Source organism: Tachypleus tridentatus, chromosome 13 (genome assembly GCF_004210375.1).
Source record: "Tachypleus tridentatus isolate NWPU-2018 chromosome 13, ASM421037v1, whole genome shotgun sequence".
Classification (NCBI taxonomy): domain Eukaryota; kingdom Metazoa; phylum Arthropoda; class Merostomata; order Xiphosura; family Limulidae; genus Tachypleus; species Tachypleus tridentatus.
Window position 1 is genome coordinate 187,288,126 of NC_134837.1, and position 23,710 is coordinate 187,311,835.

The following is a 23,710-nucleotide window of genomic DNA, read 5'->3' on the forward strand; positions in this document are numbered from 1 at the left end:
AAGAATACATGACCCTGTAAAAACATTGAGAACCATAGAGTGCTCGACTTAGAGAAAATAAAATACATGAACCTGTGCAAACACACTGTTATAAAGAATACGTAAACCTGTACAAATACACTTTTCTAATAGAATATATGAGCCTGCACAAACACACAGTTCTAATAGAATATATGAACTTGCAGAAACACACAGTTCTAATAGAATATATGAACTTGTACAAACCCAATGTTCTAATAGAATATATGAGCCTGTATAAACACACAGTTCTAAAAGAATATATTAACCTGTACAAACACACTGTTCTAACAGAATATAAGAACCTGTACAAACAGACTGCTCTAATAGAATCTATAAACCTACACAAACACACTGTTCCAATATAATATATGAATCTACACAAACACACAGTTCTAATAGAATATATGAACCTGTACAAACACACTGTTCTAATAAAATATGTGACCCTGTACAAACACAGTTATAATAGAATATACAAACCTGTACAAACACATTGTTCTAATAGAATATATGAACCTGTACAAATATACTGTTCTAATAGAATATATAATCCTGTACGAACACACAATTCTAATAGCATACATGAGTCTGTAAAAACACACTGTTCTAATAGAATATATGAACCTGTACAAACAAGCTGCTCCAATAGAATATATGAACCTACACAAACACACATGAAAGAAACGTTGTACTTACTAAGAGAAATCAAATAGTTTGAAACAGAAAACGTTTCGGTTGTAGTTTGTATCGACTGATGAAGTGTGAAGATAGCTTGAATGTGTTGTGAAATAAACCCTTTTATGAAAGTAAAATGTTACGACAAGTGTATGTAAGTACATTTGTTCTTTTGGTACCCATTAAATCTGTTTCTTCGTTATCAAATTGAAACAAGTGTCTAGAGACATTCCTTACATTCAGAGAAATCCAACACTAAAATGGAAGACGTTTGAGGTTGTGAAAAATAGTTCATGGAGACGTTCAACAAACTAAGAGAAATAAACACTGAAAAGGAAGGGAGTTGAGGAATTCCTAACCCAGTTCCACTCAAAATAAATTCGCTTTGGTTATACGTTCATCAAAGGATAAGTTTTTTATAAATAATTTTTGTAGTGTTTCAAGTGTCATTAAAACCAACCAATTATATGAGAGAAGGATTAGATTAATGACCTTGGGGTTCATAACAGGTCGTCATTTTTGATAACTACTGGTCGATGAAAAGGCTTAGAGATTATATAAAACAAATAACACTAAACAAGTGATTATCAGTGAAGTGAATGTATCCGTTGCACGTACAAACCGCTGATCTATTTTATTAGTTAGACAGACACTTACCCAGAGAGTTGTTAGATATTTTACATTACAGAACGTAGCTGAATCAAAGACACGCGGAAAATATTTGGGTTGTTTTGAAATTCGTTCCGTAGCTTTGTGAAAAGTTATTTACGAATGGAATAGTTCATATGACTGAAAGGAAAACTTGTTGGTTTATTTCTTTTTTAATATTATTAAATCATAAATAATGCTTTAGAACAGTCGTCGAAAGGTGGTTTTACTGTTAAATCATTCCGTGTTCTAAAAGATTTGCTTTCTGTACAAGTAAAGAAATGCCAAAAGAGGAGGTAAGATATTCCGGTCAACGCTTATCGGCTATACATTCTGGTAACGAACAATTACAACGGTTATGGTTAAGCCAAGAAGATGTTTCGTACGCAGGTGAAACTTTGTGCGGTCTCGGAAACTGTAAACCCCATTGGCTTCAGCGTTTCGCTAGCCCCAAGACCTACCTACTGATTTTTAGTTTCGTTAGTTTAACTCAAGGCGCTTACATTACTTACTTTGCGGGCATTTTGTCAACAATCGAAAAGCGTTTCGCTTTCAAAAGTAAGACAGCCGGAATTCTCCTGATAGCCGATAACATCAGTCCAATCATTACAGGTGCACTAGTTGGATTTTATGGTGGTTCTGGACACAGACCGAGATGGTTAGCTGCCGGTATGATATTATCGTCCCTCAGCTGCCTTACTTCCGCCTTGCCTTACATGGTGTTTGGGTCCGGAACTCATCTTCGATCAAAGTCTTCCGATTTTCTCACCGAACCTCAAGCACAGTTCTGTACACTTAAACGATCCCAAGAAGGCTGCACCACGTCGGTAGTATCCGCCACCGTTCCGGCTATCGTTCTGTTGTTTCTGGGTAATTTCTTGCAAGGGTTCGGAGCTATCGCTTTTTATTCCGTGGGAACACCTTATTTGGATGACAACGTCAGAAAAAATGACTCACCTCTATATTTTGGTAGGTTCCTTTATTTTCTATATTTCAGTAGGTTCCTTTATTCTCTATATTTCAGTAGGTTCCTTTATTCTCTATATTTTGGTAGATTCCTTTATTTTCTATATTTCAGTAGGTTCCTTTATTCTCTATGTTTTGACAGGTTCCTTTATTCTCTATATTTTGGTAGGTTCCTTAATTCCTATATTTTGGTAGGTTCCTTTATTTTCTATATTTTGGTAGATTCCTTTATTCTGTATACTTTGGTAGGATCCTTTCCTCTCTATATTTTGGTAGATTCCTTTATTCTCTATATTTTGGTAGGTTCCTTAATTCCTATATTTTGGTAGGTTTCTTTATTCCCTATATTTCGGTAGGTTCCTTTATTCTCTATATTTTGGTAGGTTCCTTTATTCTCTATATTTTGGTAGGGTAGGTTCCTTTATTCTCTATATTTTGGTAGGTTCCTTAATTCCTATATTTTGGTAGGTTCCTTTATTCTCTATATTTTGGTAGGTTCCTTAATTCCTATATTTTGGTAGGTTCCTTTATTCTCTATGTTTTGGTAGGATTCATTAAACAGAAGGAGAGAGAATGTTTTACTAACTCTAGACTTACTGTTGAAGTCTCTCAGGTCACTTTGACTACGAAAAAAGTCACGAAGGTATAAGGTTTTCAAACAAGCTAAATCCAATTTGAAATGGCCTGGCATGACCAAGCGTGTTAAGGCGTTCGACTTGTAATCCGAGGGTCGCGGATTCAAAACCCGATCGCACCAAACATGCTCGCCCTTTCAGCCGTGGGGGCGTTATAATGTGATGGTCAATCCCAATATTCGTTGATAAAAGAGTAGCCCAAGAGTTGGCGGTGGGTGGTGATAACTAGCTGCCTTCCCTCTAGTCTTATACTGCTAAATTAGGGACGGCTAGCGCAGATAGCCCTCAAATAGCTTTGCGCGAAATTCAAAACAAACAAACCATTTTGTAACGTAATTTTATTATGTATTTTACTTTACCATTATAATGTCAGTGTATATATGCATATTATATCATCGCTCCTTTAATGTATATATATATATATATATTAATGAAGCAATACAAACATATCTAATAATATTGTATTTTAAGATAATAAGAAAACGTCAAAGATGAACAAAACTTCTTTAAAGTAACTTAATACCATTATAACTTCAATATATATAGATATCAAAGTGATATGATTTTCGATTTATCTTTTGGGTTTTGTTTGTTTGTTTTTGAATTTCGCACAAAGCTACTCGAGAGCTGTCTGCGCTAGCCGTCCCTAATTTAACAGTGTAAGACTAGGAAGGCAGCTAGTCATCACTACCCACCGCCAACTCTTGGGCTACTCTTTTACCAACGAATAGTGGGATTGATCGCACATTATAACGCCCATACTGCTGAAAGAGCGAGCATGTTTGGCGCAACAGGGATGCGAACCCGCGACCCTCAGATTACGACTCGCACGCCTTAACCCACCTGGCCATACCGGGCCTCGATTTATCTGACTAAGTTAAACAATGCTTCCTTCTTTCTGTCGCTGTTCTAAAATCTTGTATAATTTATATATATTATAGCTGCGAACCTCTGTATTTGTAATAGCTATAATACATTAATTTACCATGATCAAGTGCGTACAGTGATATATATACGTAATAGCTGGAATACATTAATTCACTATCATCAACTGTTTGCAGCGAAATGTATACATATAGGTATAATATATTAATTTACCATCATCAAATGTTTATAGTGATTTTTGTACGTAGTAGCTGTAATACAATAATTTACTACCATCAGGTGTTTACAGTGATATATATACGTATAGTTGTAATACATTAATTTATAATCATCAAGTGTTTACAGTGACATTATATATACGTATAGCTGTAATACATCAATTTACCATCATCATGTGTTTACAGTGATATATATACGTAATAGCTTTAACGCATTAAGTTACCATCATCAAGTGTTTACAGTGATATACACGTAAAAGGACAAAGAAATTATGTTCCAGTTTCCACTGTTGACCAAGGTCTTGAATAAACTGTTAAAATAGAGTGTTGTGTCCAGTCAGCTTGATGATAATACGTGTCTGACTGAAATAAAGGGTGCAGTGTCCAGTCCATATAATTATAACAAATGTGTCTTACTGTTTCGAAAACAACTTGTACAGATTTAAGGGGATGAATCAAAACCATTTATAACAAAGAGGACAACCACGTCCAGCGACGAAATTTCACAAAAACATTTCTTTAAGTCAAGTCTTACACACTTTTTATTAGCAGGTTTATATAGTCATCTTGTGGTTTCTTGTATTACAATATCGGTTTACAGATAAGCATAAATAGTGCTCATCATGGAATCATTGTCTCTTAAAAATAGGGAACCTTTCATTTTTAATTATTAAAATGACAAAGTAAGTGCTCATGGAATTAAGTTTCTGTTTTTCTAGGTACATTGTTTGCTCTACGATTATTTGGTCCTGCCCTTGGATTCCTTCTCTCATCAGCATGTTTAGGAGTTTACGAGAACCCTTGGAGTAAGTAAAAACAGTTAAATGAAAGAGGAAGAAATATTGAAGATAATCAGAATATTAAAATACTATCCAGATATACACAGTGTTTAAAACTGGAGTTAAAGTTTCACAGACCAGTGTGTTATGTATGTTAAGTCGTTATGATCAGTGGAGACTATATGTGGTTTTGAGAGTTTCTGTTACTCAAAAAAAAATCAAGAAATGTGCTATGAATGTTAGCACTGTTTCACTTGTGTTACTGATGTTTTCTGTCTGCGAAAGAAAGAACCAATTTCGCCAAGTGTTTTTAGCCAGTTCTGTGTTGTAATAGTTAAAAACAGTGCAATATGCAAACATCGGTCGGCATACAAACAAGTTGGTGATTTCAGGATTAAATGTCAAAAAACAACATATAGGGTGGCCCGTAAGTCCCTACCCATCCATATATCTTATGTATCTAGTGTATCTGTATGCTGTCTCTCATTCTCGCTGCATAATATTATGCGACGCCATGTTCTGTGAGATATTTTTCAAGTGTAAATGGGCTTACATCGGCCATATTTCTCTGAAACAAAAGAAACAAATTTATAATACATGCGTAATTGAATATTACATATTAACATATGGATGGGTAGGGACTTATGGGCCACCCTGTATATATATATATATATATATGTGTGTGTGTGTGTGTGTCTTAGGTCTACTGTTTTAGTTTTGTTTTTTTATCTTCGCGCAAAGCTACACGAGGGCTATCTGCGCTTAGGTGTACTGAAGCTCCTTCAATCTGTTTAACCCCCGAATGGACAACGATAAGTTTAAAATCTTACGACGCTAAAATCCGAGGTTTGATTCCACGCGGTGGACAAAGCACATATATGGCTTAACTCTAAAAAATAACCAACAATAATCTTGGTGAATAAAGATACAAACAAACGATATCCTTTACATAAACAATGTTTCAATAGACCATCCGTCAGCTGAATAGTGCACCACGTTGAGTTTTAAATTCAAGGTCACAAGGAGAAACTTGTACGTGACAAACTTACATGCATCACGCGATGTGTGGAGAGTAGTCGCTTAGTGCCTACATAATATAGCCAGTTGTATACGAATTAATGTAAGCCTACAAAGAATCAAATCATTCATACAAACTACTCATTAATTTCAAAACTTTACTTCAGAAATTTCTACTCCAAGTAGACATCGATAAGTTTTCGTCTTGTTTTCGCCTGAAATTAGATATTTTTATTGTGTAAATCCATACCTATAATAACTTTAACTCCAAAGTAATGTAACCTAATTTACACATAAATTTCAGTAAAGCGTGGAAATAATTAAGCCTACTTTGTATTTATATATATTTATATATATTTTTGGAATTTTCATGTAAAGATACACAACGACTAAATACGCTTAGATGTCGCTAATTTTGAACTGACAGATTAGAGCGGTGATTCCAAAACTCTTTCAGTTCGGGGCTCCCTTGTTGTGAACAAAACAGTTGGAAGCTCCCGACCTATAACTTTAGCACGATGATTGAAAGAGAGTGACGTAGTAAAAACAATAATATCTTCTCTCGATACACTGTATAATTTAATTAATTCAACATAATGTTTATCAGTTTATTATTTATTTTAAATTAATTCAATATCTTTCTTTTGGGGCCATTTTATTACGATTCCCACTTTGGTAAACACAATAAGGTAGACGGGGCTATAACAATAAGATTTTTTTTTGTGTGTGTGGGAATAATGCTTACAGTTCCTCCAGATATTTAAACATTACCACAGATATTATTATGTTTTTTTATTAAGTTTTATTATTAAGTTTTTTGTGTGGGAATAATGCTCACAGTTCCTCCAGATATTTAAACATTACCACAGATATTATTATGTTTTTTTATTAAGTTTTTTTGTGGGAATAATGCTCACAGTTCCTCCAGATATTTAAACATTACCACAGATATTATTATGTTTTTATTATTAAGTTTTTTTTGTGGGAATAATGCTCACAGTTCCTCCAGATATTTAAACATTACCACAGGTATTATTATGAGTTTTTTACCATAAAAGGGTTAATAATGAAATACATTTATTACTCTATACTGAACAGCTACTCCTGACTTTGGGCCGGAGGATCCACGATGGATAGGGGCTTGGTGGTTAGGATTTGTAGTTTTAGGATGTACGTCAGGTGTTTTGTCACTTCCGCTTTTACTTTTCCCTCGTCATCTGAAGCATAAAGAAGTTATGCCTAGTGAAAGAACAAACGACAGACCGAAGAAGCTGCTCCTGAAAGGTAATGAAATAAAATAAGTGCCACAGAATTCTTCTAAAGACAAATGTGGAAACAGTATATAAAACACGTTTGTCATTTCTATTCACACGATACTCATATTTTATGAAACGTGTTTTAATGGAAATGAGTTTAGTCCTACCCTATTTTTATTTTAGTGAGTTACCAATCTGTATACCTCTGAATGTTGGATTTGGTTTGCACTAATCATTTTTTACTGATTGGTTTCAAACACATCTCATCAAGTTATATTGATAATGTTAAAGACAGAAATTCATCAACGATGTTTGCATTTGTCTTATGTTTGTTGGAAGAAATACTCTTAACTACAGTATTATTGTGTAACTTGGTTAGCAATATAAATATACGCTTTATTAATACTTGTTTATATTCTTCTTCACAAATTATGCAAATCTGTTTACTCTTTAATTTCAAAACACAATTACCTTTACATTAGAAAAGTATCTAAAATGACAGTATGAAAATGATTGTGTCCTAAAGAGGGGCCCGGCATGGTCAGGTGGGTTAAGGCGTTCGACTCGTAATCTGAGAGTCGCGGGTTCGGATCCTCGTCGCACCAAACATGCTCGCCCTTTCAGCCGTGAGGGCGTTATAACTTGACGGTCAATCCCACTATTTGTTGGGAAAAGAGTAGCTTAAGAGTTGGCGGTGGGTGGTGATGACTAACTGCCTTCCCTCTAGTCTTACACTGCTAAATTAGGGACGGCTAGCGCAGATAGTCCTTGTGTAGCTTTGCGTGAAAATCAAAAACATGAACAAACATGTTCTAAAGATAAATTTCTCATATACAGTGACCTCTATCGTATTTGTGCTTAAAGAAATCTAGAACGAGATTGCTCCATAGTTTGAAAATGGAAAACTAAGGGTGTCGTGGTTGTTTTAGGTAACCTTTCTGCAACACACAAAATATAAGTGCTCCAGTAATAAAGAGTACTGAAACCTAAACCTAACTGTATTCAAATTCCATGAATGTTTTATTGTTTAATCCACATAACTCAGGCTCCATGATCAGTTTCGCTTGTCAGTTCTCAAATAATCTACTTGAAACGGAAGTACAAGCTCATAGTTTGTAGTAACCCTTCATCCTGTCAATTTCTCCAGATTTATCACAAGCGCTATTAAGACTGTTCAAGAACCCTATATTTGTGTGGCATGGCCTGGCTGCTAATATGGTTATGATTGGGATATTGGGCTACATGATAACCCTGCCTCGTTACCTGGAAAACCAGTTCCGGAAATCTGCTTCCTCAGCCAGTTTCTACACAGGTGTGTAGAAATCCAGTGTAATTATCTATCTTGAGCCAGTTGGTACACATGTATTTAGAGATCCAGTGTAATTATCTATCTTGAGCCAGTTGGTACACAAGTATGTAGAAATCCAGTGTAATTATCTATCTTGAGCCAGTTGGTACACATGTATTTAGAGATCCAGTGTAATTATCTATCCTGAGCCAGTTGGTACACAGGTATGTAGAGATCCAGTGTAATTATCTATCTTGAGCCAGTTGGTACACATGTATTTAGAGATCCAGTGTAATTATCTATCCTGAGCCAGTTGGTACACAGGTATGTAGAGATCCAGTTTAATTATCTATCTTGAGCCAGTTGGTACACATGTATATAGAGATCCAGTGTAATTATCTATCTTGAGCCAGTTGGTACACAAGTATGTAGAGATACAGTGTAATTATCTATCTTGAGCCAGTTGGTACACATGTATGTAGAGATCCAGTTTAATTATCTATCTTGAGCCAGTTGGTACACAGGTATGTAGAGATCCAATGTAATTATCTGTCTTGAGCCAGTTGGTACACATGTATGTAGAGATCCAGTTTAATTATCTATCTTGAGCCAGTTGGTACACAAGTATGTAGAGATCCAATGTAATTATCTGTCTTGAGCCAGTTGGTACACATGTATATAGAGATCCAGCGTAATTATCTATCTTGAGCCAGTTGGTACACAAGTATGTAGAGATACAGTGTAATTATCTATCTTGAGCCAGTTGGTACACAAGTATGTAGAGATCCAATGTAATTATCTGTCTTGAGCCAGTTGGTACACATGTATGTAGAGATCCAGTTTAGTTCCTGTCCTCAGACAGTTTTCACATAGGTATGTACATATCTTTTTAAATTTTCTTCAGATTGAAATGACTCACTGAAAATTCACCACTTCTTACGTCAAACTGATTTTAAATCCACTGAATAAAAAGGCTAGCACGTGACTGTCACTAACACCTTGAAATAGTTCATGTTGTAGCTATTTGAATGAGACACTTTTATTAAACACACATTTTTATTTTGTAGTGACATATGTGTGAACTCTTTTTTTTCTCGTTTTAACAATGTCAGTTAAACGTTTTCAAAAACGCTCATTGTTTTATGCCCTTTTATTTTAAAACTTCATTCACATAAGTTAATCTATTTTACTTGAAGGGATTCTAGTGAAGTAAAATTCGATGTTTGTTTGGTTTCCAAAAAAATGTCTGTGGACTTACAACGTTAAAAACCGGGTTTCGATACCCGTGGTGGGCAGAGCACAGATAGCCCATTATGTAGCTTTGTGCTTAATTCAAAACAACAAAACAACAAGTTTTCAAAATCCCATTACAAGGATAAGATTTTTTGTTTGTCCTAACAATTTTACTAAAATGATAAACATGTAAATTGGTTTTTGTTTTCTCATAAAGCATTCAGGTGTTTATTTTTACTTTATTCATTTATAGGCACCCTCACTATGTTTACTATGGTTGTGGGTAACGTTGGTGGAGGTGCTGTGATAAAGAAAGTGAAACCTAGTCCTCGTTATCTTACTGGCTACCTTGTAGCTGTTGGAATCATTACTTTGGGTGGACTACTGGCGTCCATGTTCTTGGGGTGTTCATCTTTCTATATGCCAGGAACTACAGTTCTAAATAACCGGTAAGACAAAACAAAATGGTATGTAGATAGTAATAAACAGACACGTTTTGAAATAAACACCTAGAAATGTATGTTTTTTTTGTTTCAGTCTTAACTTGGTCAACCAGTGTAATCAGAACTGCAACTGTACTACGGAAGTATTTGAACCCCTATGCGGCCCCGATAATCGCGCCATCTACTTTTCTCCATGTCACGCAGGATGCACCAGCAACGAGAACTTACAAGACAGAGACTCGGTTAGTTTAACTGCTGTTACGTTACTTTCAGTCGTTTCTTGGTATTTAATATTTGTAGCACTGACGAAAGAATGCATACGTACGTATAATGTATTAGGTGTGCCTATAAAACGGCTCCCTGGTTTTACTTATAGATAAAATGCTCTAAACTTAGTGGCAAAACCTTCTTCTTTAATGTTTTCAGACTAATCAAAATTTTGTTTTCGTTGAACCAGAAGATGAAATATTGTTTTAAAAAATCAAATATTTATTTACTTCGACGACAGCGACGATGTTGTTTATAAACGTAATTTTATTTTATTTTATTTCGTGTTTCAGTTATAAATATTTTTCAAAAGGTAACTGCTTCTCCATAAAAAGCATTTTTCTATCAAAATTCTTCAATCACTGACCTTTGATCTATGACCTATCAGCTACCAGATCAGAAACTTGGATCAGTTTGTCCTCTAAGCCAAGTTTCATTGTTTTATTTTGTTTAGGCCCGGCATGGCCAGGTGGGTTAAGGTGTTCGACTCGTAATCCGAGGGTCGCGTGTTCGAATCCCCGTTGCACCAAACATGCTCGCCCATTCAGCTGTGGGAGCGTTATAATGTGACGATCAATCCCACTCTTCGTTGGTAATAGAGTAGTCCAAGTGATAACTAGCTTCCTTCCCTCTAGTCTTACACTGCTAAATGTATATGCTATGTATATGCTGGTATATGCTAGAAGAAATCAATTTAACAGTACTCCGCTAATAAACTGTAAAAAACAGTGTTTAAAACTATGTGTTAAGTTTTGTTGTCATGGCACGGCATAAAAACGCAGAGAATTACGAATAGCATAGAGAGTTCACATAAATGTTTTACGTGATGCTGGTTGGACTCCAACAAATTACTGCAGACTTGAAGCTCTCCCCAAACATGTCAAGTACAACATAGATCGTGAGACCAAGACAGAAAATAGGAAAGGAAGAGTACAGAACACATAAACTCAGTGATACTGATGTTAAGTATCTTTGTTTGTATAACCTTCAGGACAGAAAGAAGACAGTCACTGATCTCAAGCATGTGGTAAACAACCATATACCAAATGACCAGAAAGTGTACAGATATACAGTATTAAGAAGACCCAACGAGAATGAAATATTCAGTCGTGTAGCAGTTAAAAAACTTTACTTCGATCACCAAATAATGTTAAGAGACTGTTCCCGGTATTATTGTGATGTAATATCACACAAACTACCAATATATTTACCAGGAAATTATGTACAGTTAGCAGAATAAAAATTGTTAAAAATGTTACCAGTATTACCATAGTAATACCACACAAACTACCAGTCTATATTTCACGCTTTGCTAACCCTTGCGTTATGTTCTCTGTGAAATAAATTTACATCAATATAAATATTCAAGCTGGATTTATTAATAAACTTTATTGCATCTCATGAATATTTAAGTTTAGTTCAGAACTTCTCTTGCGGTTTAGTCGTGGCCTAATATTAGTCCTGTAGCTTAGTCCTAAGGAATGTGTGTGCTTTCTTATAGCGAAGCCACATCAGGCTATCTGCTGAGTCTACTGATAAGAACACAAAATGTCAATTAATGATAAAATTTACTATATATATATACACATATATGTTTTAAATTATTTATCATAGGTTAAAATACATTTGTTTAACAATAACAGTAAACTATCAGCCTTAATAAGGTAACTCTGATAGTGAAGTGAATATCTTTAATGAGACACAATCATTGATTAACATACATGTACCTTTGAGCGTAATGGCTGAAACAAATATAAAACATCTTATGCTTTTTCACCTATTTAGATTTACACCAACTGTTCATGTGTACATAATCACAAGAAAGAACTGGTTATTGCTTCTACTACCAGATCTTATTGTCCATTCCATTGTGGTATGTTTGTTCCTTATATCATCATTCTTTGTGTCGCGAAAGTCGTTTCGTCTACAGCGTCAGTTGCGGATACTCTTCTCATCCTCAGGTAAAATAATTATTTGTTGTAATAATTTAACATGTGGTAAAAAAGTCTTACTTTAGTTGCGTATAAGGCCTAGCCTTTTTGTAATAACATATGGTTGTCAGATATTATATCGCTGTATGGTTTATTTTGGATCATTTCTTTAAAACAGTGCTAATTCCTGTACACGTAACGATAAACTTAATTTATCTCTTCAATAACATCGTTATAAGTTAAGTTTGCTGGTAGACCTAACTTTACGTATTACCTTTTCAACAGATATTCCTATGTTAAATTATTATCTCTGACTTCGTGACATTCTTTTCATATTCTGTCGCCTGCTTCTTGAATTCTTCAGTTTTCTTCTTTTTCTTTAGTGTTTCATCATTTTCATCAAATGTTTAATCTAGTTTTAAGCACAGGCCGCCATCTTAAAATTGATACTTAATTTTATTTTTATCAAAACAATCGTATTCTTAACATCAGCTAATTGTTACTATCACTAGGTGGAGTCTTTGGGATTATATAGTAAAAATAACTGTGTAAACGCTAAGATTTTAAAAGTTAGCTTAATTAAAGTTCCTTAATGGCCCTAAATTCCCAGTAGATGATAACACAAGAATTTTACTTACCAAATTATTTTGTGTGTATGTCCGCCATTTCTCATATATCTTATACTATAATGAAATGTAATCTCAGCTTACATAAATATGAAATAGTCAGTGATTCACTAACAGAGTCATAAATCAATCATAAACTGTTCAAACATAAGTCACTTGTTATGGTCAAGGTCGTTTTCTGAACTTTCATAAAACGCAAGTCGTTGTACCATGCTCTTTACATGAAGTTGAAACTCCTTCTGGTCACAAAATAAGACAAGTGTCAAAAATAAGACCACAAACTTTAAAAAGATGGATTCTGATATAGATAGACATTCACACATAAGCTCATACAGAAGTCACTAAGAGTTAATATATTTAATCTGTAATTACGTTAGTATGAGGTAACTGTCACCACATCTGTTGTTGTTGTTGCGTTATTCAGTGAGACGATTTCAAAACATTTAAAACAAGAATATTAGAATTTCATAGAGTAACCAAGTAAACATATTTTTAAACTAATTTTCCTTAATATCGTTCACATTCTACAAAATTCTCGAGTTGTGTTATATACTAAGTTATAGAATTTAGAAAATGTTTTTACCTCTTGGAAAGGGTTTACTAGGACGTATAAATTAGTTTATAAAAACAATCAGTGTCTCAGTTATAACGTTTTACTTACATAATATCGTAAAATACATTTAAAGCAGTAAAATAGCGCTTTTAAAAAAATTTATTTAAATGGATAGTTTAAAATTTTTGGGGGTAAATATTCATGGCTCTGAAAGAAAAAAATTGTACAAGTTGTTAGAAATCATGTAGTCAAAAATAATGTACTTTTGGAGACAAATTGACTCTAATAACTTAAATGACTTAAATATTAAGAGTCGTATAGGATATTTATCATTTTGTACACACAACACAATCGTGAATTTGTATCGTTATTCGATGTTTTGTTGGTTTTTTGAGTAATCTGGTGAGAATATTTCAAAGTTCAGACCTCTTAGACTATAACGAATCTGTTTATTTCCTCATTTAAAGTTTACACAAGCTAGAACACTTATGTAAACTGTCTTAAGTTGTTGTAGGCCCACCTTACGAATTACTTTCAAATCTCACTAACAGTATAGGGCTAACGTAAAATCACATCAACTTATTTGCATAAAGTAAGTATGACAGCTAACAAATTGACTGATTTACTCTACTACCTTCTTGAAAAGCTCATTTGTCTTCTTCATTGTCTTTCAACTTCTCTATTCTTGAATCAGCTATCTCAAATTTATAATGTAGCATCGAATTTACTTAAACACTTAATATTAAATCTACAGATCCTTCTATACTTATCATACAGCCATCGTTTGTATCTTGCAGCTTCCTCTAGCAAACAAATGAATTACAACATTAGAAATACAGCTTAAAAGTAGGTAGGCCTACTTTGCAGTTATACATATTGTATAGTAATATCCAGAATTCGAGCTGCTTGACGTGTGTACTATACATGACCATCACTTAGCTATAATCCTTTAATCATCTTTTCAATTATCATACCACATATTTTTAAAATTCGCAATAAAAAGAATCTTGTATAAACAACAACAATAAAAAACTTAAATAATAACGTTTACGTTGAAAACACCTAAAGAACATCATAAAGGGCAGAATACTGCAACCCAGGTGTAATTTTTGATGAAGAGAATACATTGATTCCATGTAAATTAAATTATTTGAGTCTTTAAAATACGTACGATTAGTGTGCCGTGTGATAACTGGAAAACATCTGCAACGTATATAATCAAACCTCTCGCCGAGGATCGACATAAAAGCGTGTTTTTCATACATCTGGCTATCTGCTGTGTCCACCGAGAGGAATCAAATCCATGATTTTAGCCTTGTATATCCGTAGATTTACCGCCATCCCAGCGGGGAACTCGACATAAGAGAGTCAGCATTTGGATGTGACCTGTATGTCTTCCATATATATTGAATAGGTACATTTGTTGTTAATATTGCTTGACCAGATGGAGATTTAACGTCATGTGACTAGTGCATGACACAAAGTTTCAAGTCATCTTCAAAGTTTTCAAATATATTGAGTAGAACAAACGTAAGTTAGACCATAGTATATTTTATTGATTATTTAGTCTGTTAGTAAGTTACATTGAGTCTGATATAGTGTGATATTACAGTAGATTGTATTTATTGAGTCTGTTAGTAAGATACATTGAGTCTGATATAGTGTGATTTTACAGCAGGTTATCTTTATTATTGAGTCTGTTAGTAAGTTACACTGAGTCTGATATAGTGTAATATTACAGTATATTATAATTATTATTGAGTCTGTTAGTAAGTTACACTGAGTCTGATGTAGTGTAATATTATAGTATATTGTATTTATTATTGGGTCTGATATAGTGTGATATTACAGTATATTGTATTTATTATTGAGTCTGATATAGTGTGATATTACAGTATATTGTATTTATTACACTATGTAACAAAATTTTTACCCTTTCTTGTTTCTGGGCAGAAAGTGTTATTTCCCAATTGCTTATGCTTAAAGTAAATGAAAAAGACCTATTTTTCTCTTCAAATTTTGCTTTTGTGACCTGGGTAATGAAATTTTCAAATTTAACCATTTTCCAGAAAATTCCAGGTAGATTCAGTGCTGAGTAGATGATAAAGAATTTTCTCGAACTTACAAGAATTTTCAAGAACTTTCTAGAATGTTGTAGAACTTACAAGAATATTCTAGAATGTTGTAGAACTTCATTCGTCAATATGGACTCTCTGTCTGCCACAGTATATCCGGTCTGTGCGAAGTAATTGGAATTGCCTGTAACCCGAACAAATGGCACCTCTTCATTAATAGCTCATCCAGAAGCCTCAAAGCTGTGCTGCTCCATAACGTGAATAAGTACCCATCTCTCTCATTGGCTTATTCGGTGCACCTCAAAGAGGAATACAACAGTGTCAAGACTTTGCTAGAAACTATGAAGTATGATGAGTATGGCTCGGAGGTTGTTGGAGACTTCAATATGGTGGCATTCCTGATGGGTCTCCAAGGAGGCTTTACCAAGTTACCCTGTTATCTTTGCCTTTAGAACAGCAGGTACATTACAGCACACTAGAACAGGAAGCACTGGTCACAACGGACTGAGTTCTCTGTGGGGAGGCACAATGTCAAGTGTGAGCCACGAGTCGACCTCCAGAAGGTGTTGTTCCCACCATTGCACATAAAATTGGGTCTTATAAAACAATTTGTCACAGCTCTTGATAAGGAGTCTGCAGCCTTCAGGTACCTTCAAGACTTCTTCCCTAAGCTGTCTGAGGCAAATGTCAAAGCTAGTGTCTTCATTGGACTACAAATAAAGAAGATCCTGGAGTGCACACAATTCCCTAAAAAGCTCAGTAGGAAGGAAAAAAACTTGAGGCAGCTTTGTCGCAGTGGTTCAGAGTTTCTTGAGCAATCACAAGGCTGAAAATTATGTGGAACTGGTTGAGGCTCTGGTGAAGAACTACAGCAAAATGGGCTGCAGGATGTCCCTGAAAGTCCATATCCTTGACACTCATCTTAATAAGTTCAAGGAGAACATGGGAGCATACTCAGAGGAGCAAGGCGAGCAATTCCACCAAGATATACTGGACCTTGAACACCACTATCAAGGAGCGTATAAAGAAAAAATGATGGAAGACCATATTTAGGGGATGATACGTAAAAGTGATTTACGTTACAGTCGCAAATCTTGAAAAACTACTCATTTCTAAACATTTTTGTATAACTTTAGTATAAATACATGGAAATATTGATTCGTTTTTGTTTCATCCAGACCTCATGTAAATTAAAATGTGCAAATTTTCCCGTTTTTTACATAGAAAATAAGTTAATTTCTGAAATTCATTTTCCAGATCGCAAAAGCAAAATTTGAAGAGAATAATGGTCATTTTCTGTACTTTTACAACATAAGCAATTTAGAGATAACACATACTATCCAGGAACAACATTTGTGTTATATAGTATTATTGAGTCTGTTAGTAAGATACAATGTGTCTGATATAGTGTGATATTACAGTATATTGTATTGATTATTGAGTCTGTTAGTAAGTAAGATTGAGTATGAAATAGTGTGATATTACAGTAGATTGTATTTATTATTGAGTCTGTTAGTAAGTTATATTGAGTATGATATAGTGTGATATTACAGTAGATTGTATTTATTATTGAGTCTGTTAGTAAGTAAGATTGAGTATGAAATAGTGTGATATTACAGTAGATTGTATTTATTATTGAGTCTGTTAGTAAGTTACATTGAGTCTGATGTAGTGTGATATTACAGTATATTGTATTGATTATCGAGTCTGTTAGTAAGTTACATTGAGTATGATATAGTGTGATATTACAGTAGATTTTATTTATTATTGAGTTTGTTAGTAAGTTACGTTGACTATGATATAGTGTGATATTACTTGACTGATTTTTTGGCCAGTTAGTTTAGTGCTCTGATTATTATTGAATCTATGTTTCAAAGAAATATAAAAATCATTGATATTTTGTATTGTAAAAGAATTTAGCAACTAGTGAAATAATTGTTTTGGTGTTTAGATGAAGTTAGGCCTACCAATGAAATTAAGGTAACGTGTAAATAAATAAATAACACACTTTTGTTACTGTTAAGTGAACTGGACTTTCATTTTTATACGTTTTTAAATTATCGTGAAGAAAACGCTCCACAACAGTGAGATTAATTTGTTAAAAGTAGGATAGAATCCAGAGTAAAGGTATGGATGACAACACGTACATAACATTAACAAAGTAGAGAAGAACAAAACTCAAGTGAAGTGTGCAAGTGTTTTTGCACCAAGAAATTATGTATAAATATTACAAATGTCATGAACTTTATCAAGCAATATTTAGGAGCTTAATTGGTAAGAACAAGGATAAAACTAGATATATCTGTTTTCTAAAAAGTCAGTTTTAAAGATTATTAGTTTTAGAATATGCAGCAATAATATAAAATATGGGCTATACCTGTTACAATAAGTTTTTTGATACCTGTGACTACTACGATTACCCCATTACCTTATCAAACTATGTAGTTTAGTTTGTCAGTTCACCACCCAGTCAAGACACCTTCAAATTATGATGTTGTCAGTTCACCATCCAATCAAAACACGGAGCTTAGTTTGTCAGTTCACCACCCAATCAAAACACGGAGCTTAGTTTGTCAGTTCACCACCCAATCAAAACACAGAGCTTAGTTTGTCAGTTGACCACCCAGTTAAGATACCTTCAAACTATGATGTTGTCAGTTCACCACCCAATCAAAACAAGGAGATTAGTTTGTCAGTTCACCATCCAATCAAAACACGGAGCTTAGTTTGTCAGTTCACCACCCAATCAAAACACGGAGCTTAGTTTGTCAGTTCACCACCCAATCAAAACACAGAGCTTAGTTTGTCAGTTGACCACCCAGTTAAGATACCTTCAAACTATGATGTTGTCAGTTCACCACCCAATCAAAACAAGGAGATTAGTTTGTCAGTTCATCACTCAATCAAAACACGGAGTTCAGTTTGTGAGTTCAACACCCATTCAAGACACCGTAATGTTATTATGTAAAAGTACGACAGGAGTCATGTTAAGTGCATTTTAAATAACGTCCAAGGTACATGTATGAAGTAGCGAGAAACAAGTTGTTCATTTTTCTACACATGTGAAAGAAATCTCTTAAACGATATTAAATAACATTCCAAGAAGGACTTGTAACAACCAGTAGGCACTGGTGGCCGCCTTACCAAACAAATCTAGAAATTTACAATAATAAACAAGTTTAGGAGTAGAGTGAGGAAGAGGGACAAAACCTAACCTAAAGATGTTGAATACATGAATATACATGTTCAGTTAGTTACACACATGTTCTCTGTGAGATGGTGGACTTTTTGTCTCAAAGCCAGTTAACAGATGAATGAAAATCTTTCTTCTCAACATTCAGTGTCGATTACTGATTTTGTCCTTTTTGTGAAATACATAATTATATTAATTTCATTCTGTAGAAGTGTTGAGCCTGGGGACAAAAGTCTTGCTTGTGGAACATTAGAAGCCCTCTGGAGTGTGGCAGGTGAATTAATTTTAAAGCAAATATGCTACCATAACAAATAATTGAAAAATAAAATATTAATTAAACAATAGATACTATAGTTTCAAGGGTTCGTAAAAGAGAACCAAAACTCGGACGCTTTCGAACAGTTCACGGATTTTCAGGAGTTTAAAATTTTTGCCTGTGTTCAGAATAGTTTATGTATATGCTACTTGTTACAATATCATATTCAAACACTGGCCGACTAAGAATGGCGAAAAAATATTATCCCAGCCATTATTAATAATAATTATTTTAGAGCACAACTTCCTGGACGATTTTTTAATTTATATGTTAGAACAACATTTCTCAGCCATTGGTTAATTGATATTTACAGTGTTATTGTGTGGTTGTAGTTGTTAACTAGAACTTTACAACGTTATTTCCTGCCTGGTGTTGTAACTTAATATTTTAGGTCATTTCCCAGCGATTTTTAATAAACACTTTAGGACGACATTTTCTGATTAGATCATTTAACTGCTTGTGATATACACTGCTGGCTAAAACCTTAAGGCCAATGAACATAAAGAAAAATATGCATTTTGCGTTGTTAGACCCAACCACTTATTTCAGGAGAGCTTCGAAAGATGAAAATAAGAAAAGGGAAAATACAAAAAAATACCTTTTTCAGTATTTAATAGGGAGAATATGAACACTATGAAATTAGCCTAAATACTAACTGGTAAATAGTTTAAGACCAAACTGAAACTAGGCGTTAATCGGTAAACACGCAACGAAATTTAGTTATTTGTGTTCAAGCATTAGTGTTGTCAACATCTCCCACTGATATCTCCTGTGTCACATTGGGTAAAAACATGGCAAAGGCTAAAAAGTTGACAGAGTTTGAACGTAGTAGAATTGTCGAGCTGCAAAAGCAAGGTCTTTCTTAACGTACCATCGCTGGTGAGATTGGGCATTGTAAAACTACTGTTGCAAATATTTTGAAAGACCCTGAGGTATACGGAACGAGAATTTTAAGTGGTTGGCCCAAGAAAATTTCCCCGCGTTGAGCAGAAGGATTCGACGGGTTGTCCGGCAAAACCCCAGCCGATCGTTGAACCAGATTAAGGCCCTTAGAGCGCAGAATGCAGCTCAAGAACAATAAGACGGCATCTACGAGAGAAAGGCTTTAAAAACCGTAAATGTCTTCAAAGGCCACGCCTCCTTCCACACTACGAAACAGTTTAGTTAAACTTTCCTGAGAAACACCAAACATGGAACGTAGAAAAGTGGACGAAGGTTTTGTTCTCTGATGAGAAAAAGTTTAATCTGGATGGTCCAGATGGCTTCCAACGTTACTGGCACGATAAGGATATCCCATCGGAGACATTTTCTACACGACACAATGGAGGAGGTTCCATCATGATTTGGGGTGCTTTCTCCTTCCATGGAAAAATGGAGCTTCAGGTTATAATGGGGCTTCAGACAGCAGTTGGCTACATTGACATGTTGAAGAGAGCATCCTTATTGACTGAAGGCCCTCGCTTGTGTGGAAATGAGTGGATCTTTCAGAAGGATAACGCTGCAATTTACAATACCCGCAGGACAAAAGAATTTTTCATGGTGAATATCGTGTTTCTTTTCGACAATCCAGTGTGTTCACCCGAACTGAAACCCATTGAAAATGTTTCGGGGAGGATAACAATGGAAGTCTATAGAAATGGACGTCAATTCTAAACAGTGTATAATCTTCGTGAAGCCATCTTCACCATTTGGAATAACATTCTAGCCAGCCTTCTGCAAACGCTTATATCGACCATGCCAAAGCGAATGTTTGAAGTTATTCGCTAAGACGGCCGTACAGCTCACTACTAAGATCTCTTGTTAGGCAGTTCTTACACTGTTTTGGATTTCTTTTTGGTATGATCTTAAACTTTTGTCCAGCTAGTATTTAGGCTAATTTCATAGTGTTCATATTTTCCCTATTAAATGCTAAAAAAAGTTTTTATTTTTATTTTCCCTTTTCTTATTTTCATCTTTCGAAGCTCTACTCAAATAAGTGGTTGAGTCTCACAACGAAAAATGCATATTTTTCTTTATGTTCATTGGTCTTAAGATTTTGGCCAGCAGTGTATATATATATAAATATATATATATACCTTCTTTGAGGTTATTGTATTTTTGTTGAGTAGCAAACAGAAGAACTTGTATTCTGAAGAGGATGAGAACGTAGTAGAAGATATATATATATATATGTGAAAAAAATATCGCTCGAATTGCTAGATGTGGTTATTTTGGTCGCTTTATCGGAGGATAAGCAAAATGTTTTTTTTTTACAGTTTTAAAACTATCTAAATTCATAAGAATTGAATTTCCAATATCTTTTATATTTATATCAGTTTTTGTTAGATATTTAAACCCAAACATCCTTGTTTTTCATCAGTTAACAATAAGAGGAACATTTTTAAACAATAAAAGTTTGATTATATTAGTATATAACCAGGATTTGAATTAACTGAACTTCATGTTAACGAAATGTGATTCACTTCTTTAAAATTAACCTTTGACTTAATAACACCACTGTGTTTGTTTAGTCACTAAAATTTAATTACATTTAGTCCGCTCTTCATTTTATAACTGCTTGTAGCTTTTATTCCTTACCCGATGGTGTACGGATCCATCACTGACTCAGCCTGCCTGGTGTGGGAGGAACGATGTGGTGAAACTGGAAACTGTTGGATTTACGATTATGAAAAATTCCGCTACTACCTACATGGCGCCACCTTTGTGTTCTTGGGACTTGGCACCTTCTTTGAGGTTATTGTATTTTTGTTGAGCAGCAGACTGAAGAACTTGTATTCTGAAGAGGATGAGAACGTAGTAGAAAATAATGAAAACAAGGCAAGGAATGAAGATATTTCTTTAACTCAGGAAACCTGAGAAAAAAATCTCAAAACCCTGACCACTTAAAACAAAAATTGGTGAATGTTGTATTGTAATATGTTGTACTTGTTTTTTTTTGTTTTAATTCCATCAAGGAAATCCGTAATGGGTAAAAAAGGACACAAATAAACTTTTGATATAGAAGTAAAATGTTTTTTTTGTACAAAACTGAGTCGTTATTATTACCTCGGGCCATTATATTGTGTGGAAAATAAAGACTGTTGAACTAAGAAATGTGATTTTTGTATAGGGAGACAGAAGTACTGAATCAAGTGTTTCGATAGTAAAACTGAATCTATACTTCAGGACTATTGGCAGAAAAGAACATGCGTTTAACAAGTAACACTTGAAGTAAGAGAAATTGTCTCTTACCTGGTTAGCATTCAATATTACCTTCTGGTTTCACAACATGTATTGACATATAGAATAACTTTATTCTTAATCCACATTCAGTATTACATTCTGGTGTCACAACATGTATTGACATGTAGGATAACTTTATTCTTAATCCACATTCAGTATTACCTTATGGTACTACAGCACATATTGACTTATAGGATAACATTATTCATAATCCATTTTCAGTATTACCTTATGGTACTACAGCACGTACTGACTTATAGGATAATATTATTCTTAACATCAAGAAGTATTCAGTCCATCGACATGAAAGTCTGTCTGAAAGACTTAGCTAGAGGACTAGTGATCCATTCTACACAAACCGAAAACATCAACAAACCAACGGAAAACAACCACCAGAAAGAATACAACTTCGACAGCAATTTCATAGGCAACCAGCAACCTGTCTTTCCAGTTAGAACTGAAAACATCTATTTACCCGAAACACGTCAAAACAGTACTTAAAACAACTTTTTGAAAGAATTCTTACACAAACCCATCAACAAAATTTCATAGAAAAGAAACCTACAAAACAACCTCCCATGAAAAGGTATTCATTCTATAAACAACTTAAAACAGGACAACATCAAATTCAAGAAGTAGGTAAAGACAATGCGATGGTTATAATTAACACAAATGAGTTAATTTAAAGAATGAACAACATATTATCAGATACAGACAAATTTAAACTAATAAACACAACTCCAACAAAAACATATGAAAACCAATTAAACAAAATACTACTGCAAATAAGAAACCAACACAATCTCAAAATAAAAAAAACGTTATTACTACCTTTGCAAGACTGACTCATGCACACCACAACTATACAGTACTCCCAAATCTCACAAACTGATTGTCCACTGCGACCTACAATTTTGATCTATGAATCATTCAACTATAACCTCGGTAAATATATAGCGTGAGCATTTTCTAAATACGTAACATCAGCCTGCTCCTTTTTCAAAGACTGTTGAAACTAAATCTATTTTTAATCAACCAAACCATAAAGCTTTAATGGCCAGTTTTTGTGTAATCTCTCTCTTCACAGAAGTTCCAACAACTGAAACCTATAAGATAGCTTCAGAACTTTATATCCAAGACCTCAACCCATTGATTCACACCTCCAGCAACCCTAATAGAATACACTACCGCCAAAACTAATTTTATGATCAATTACCAAAACTACCAACAAATAAATGGCCTAAGTAAGGGAAATCCCATGCCACCAGTTCTAGGAAACATTTTTATGACACAGAATCTTAAAAGATCACTTCAGCCTCACACTCACCGCATTACTGGCACAGGTATATTGATGATACAATTGCTGGATTCACATCTACAGAGCACACCCTTAATTTTCAACCACATTAACTCTACACATCCTCACGTAGCTCACTTGTGAACACACACAAACTAACAAAATA

At 34.3% G+C, this 23,710-nt stretch overlaps 1 protein-coding gene across 3 annotated transcripts; it reads left to right on the top strand.

The window, feature by feature from the left end:
- Positions 1-1,191: 1,191 nt before the first annotated feature.
- Positions 1,192-22,021, top strand: LOC143239742 (solute carrier organic anion transporter family member 74D-like). 3 transcript variants are annotated; one of them, XM_076481176.1, is made up of 9 exons: positions 1,192-2,313; positions 4,768-4,854; positions 6,943-7,128; positions 8,248-8,412; positions 9,875-10,070; positions 10,159-10,306; positions 12,117-12,292; positions 18,919-18,983; positions 21,589-22,021. In XM_076481176.1, the coding sequence occupies exons 1-9, from the start codon at positions 1,626-1,628 to the stop codon at positions 21,879-21,881; spliced, it is 2,004 nt and encodes a 667-aa protein (XP_076337291.1). In that variant the 5' UTR covers positions 1,192-1,625; the 3' UTR covers positions 21,882-22,021. The 3 variants fall into 3 exon arrangements, with proteins under 3 accessions (XP_076337291.1, XP_076337292.1, XP_076337293.1); XM_076481177.1 differs by lacking the exon at positions 8,248-8,412 and having other exon boundaries at positions 1,198-2,313; XM_076481178.1 differs by lacking the exon at positions 18,919-18,983 and having other exon boundaries at positions 1,198-2,313; positions 21,589-21,775.
- The last annotated feature ends 1,689 nt before the right edge of the window (positions 22,022-23,710 follow it).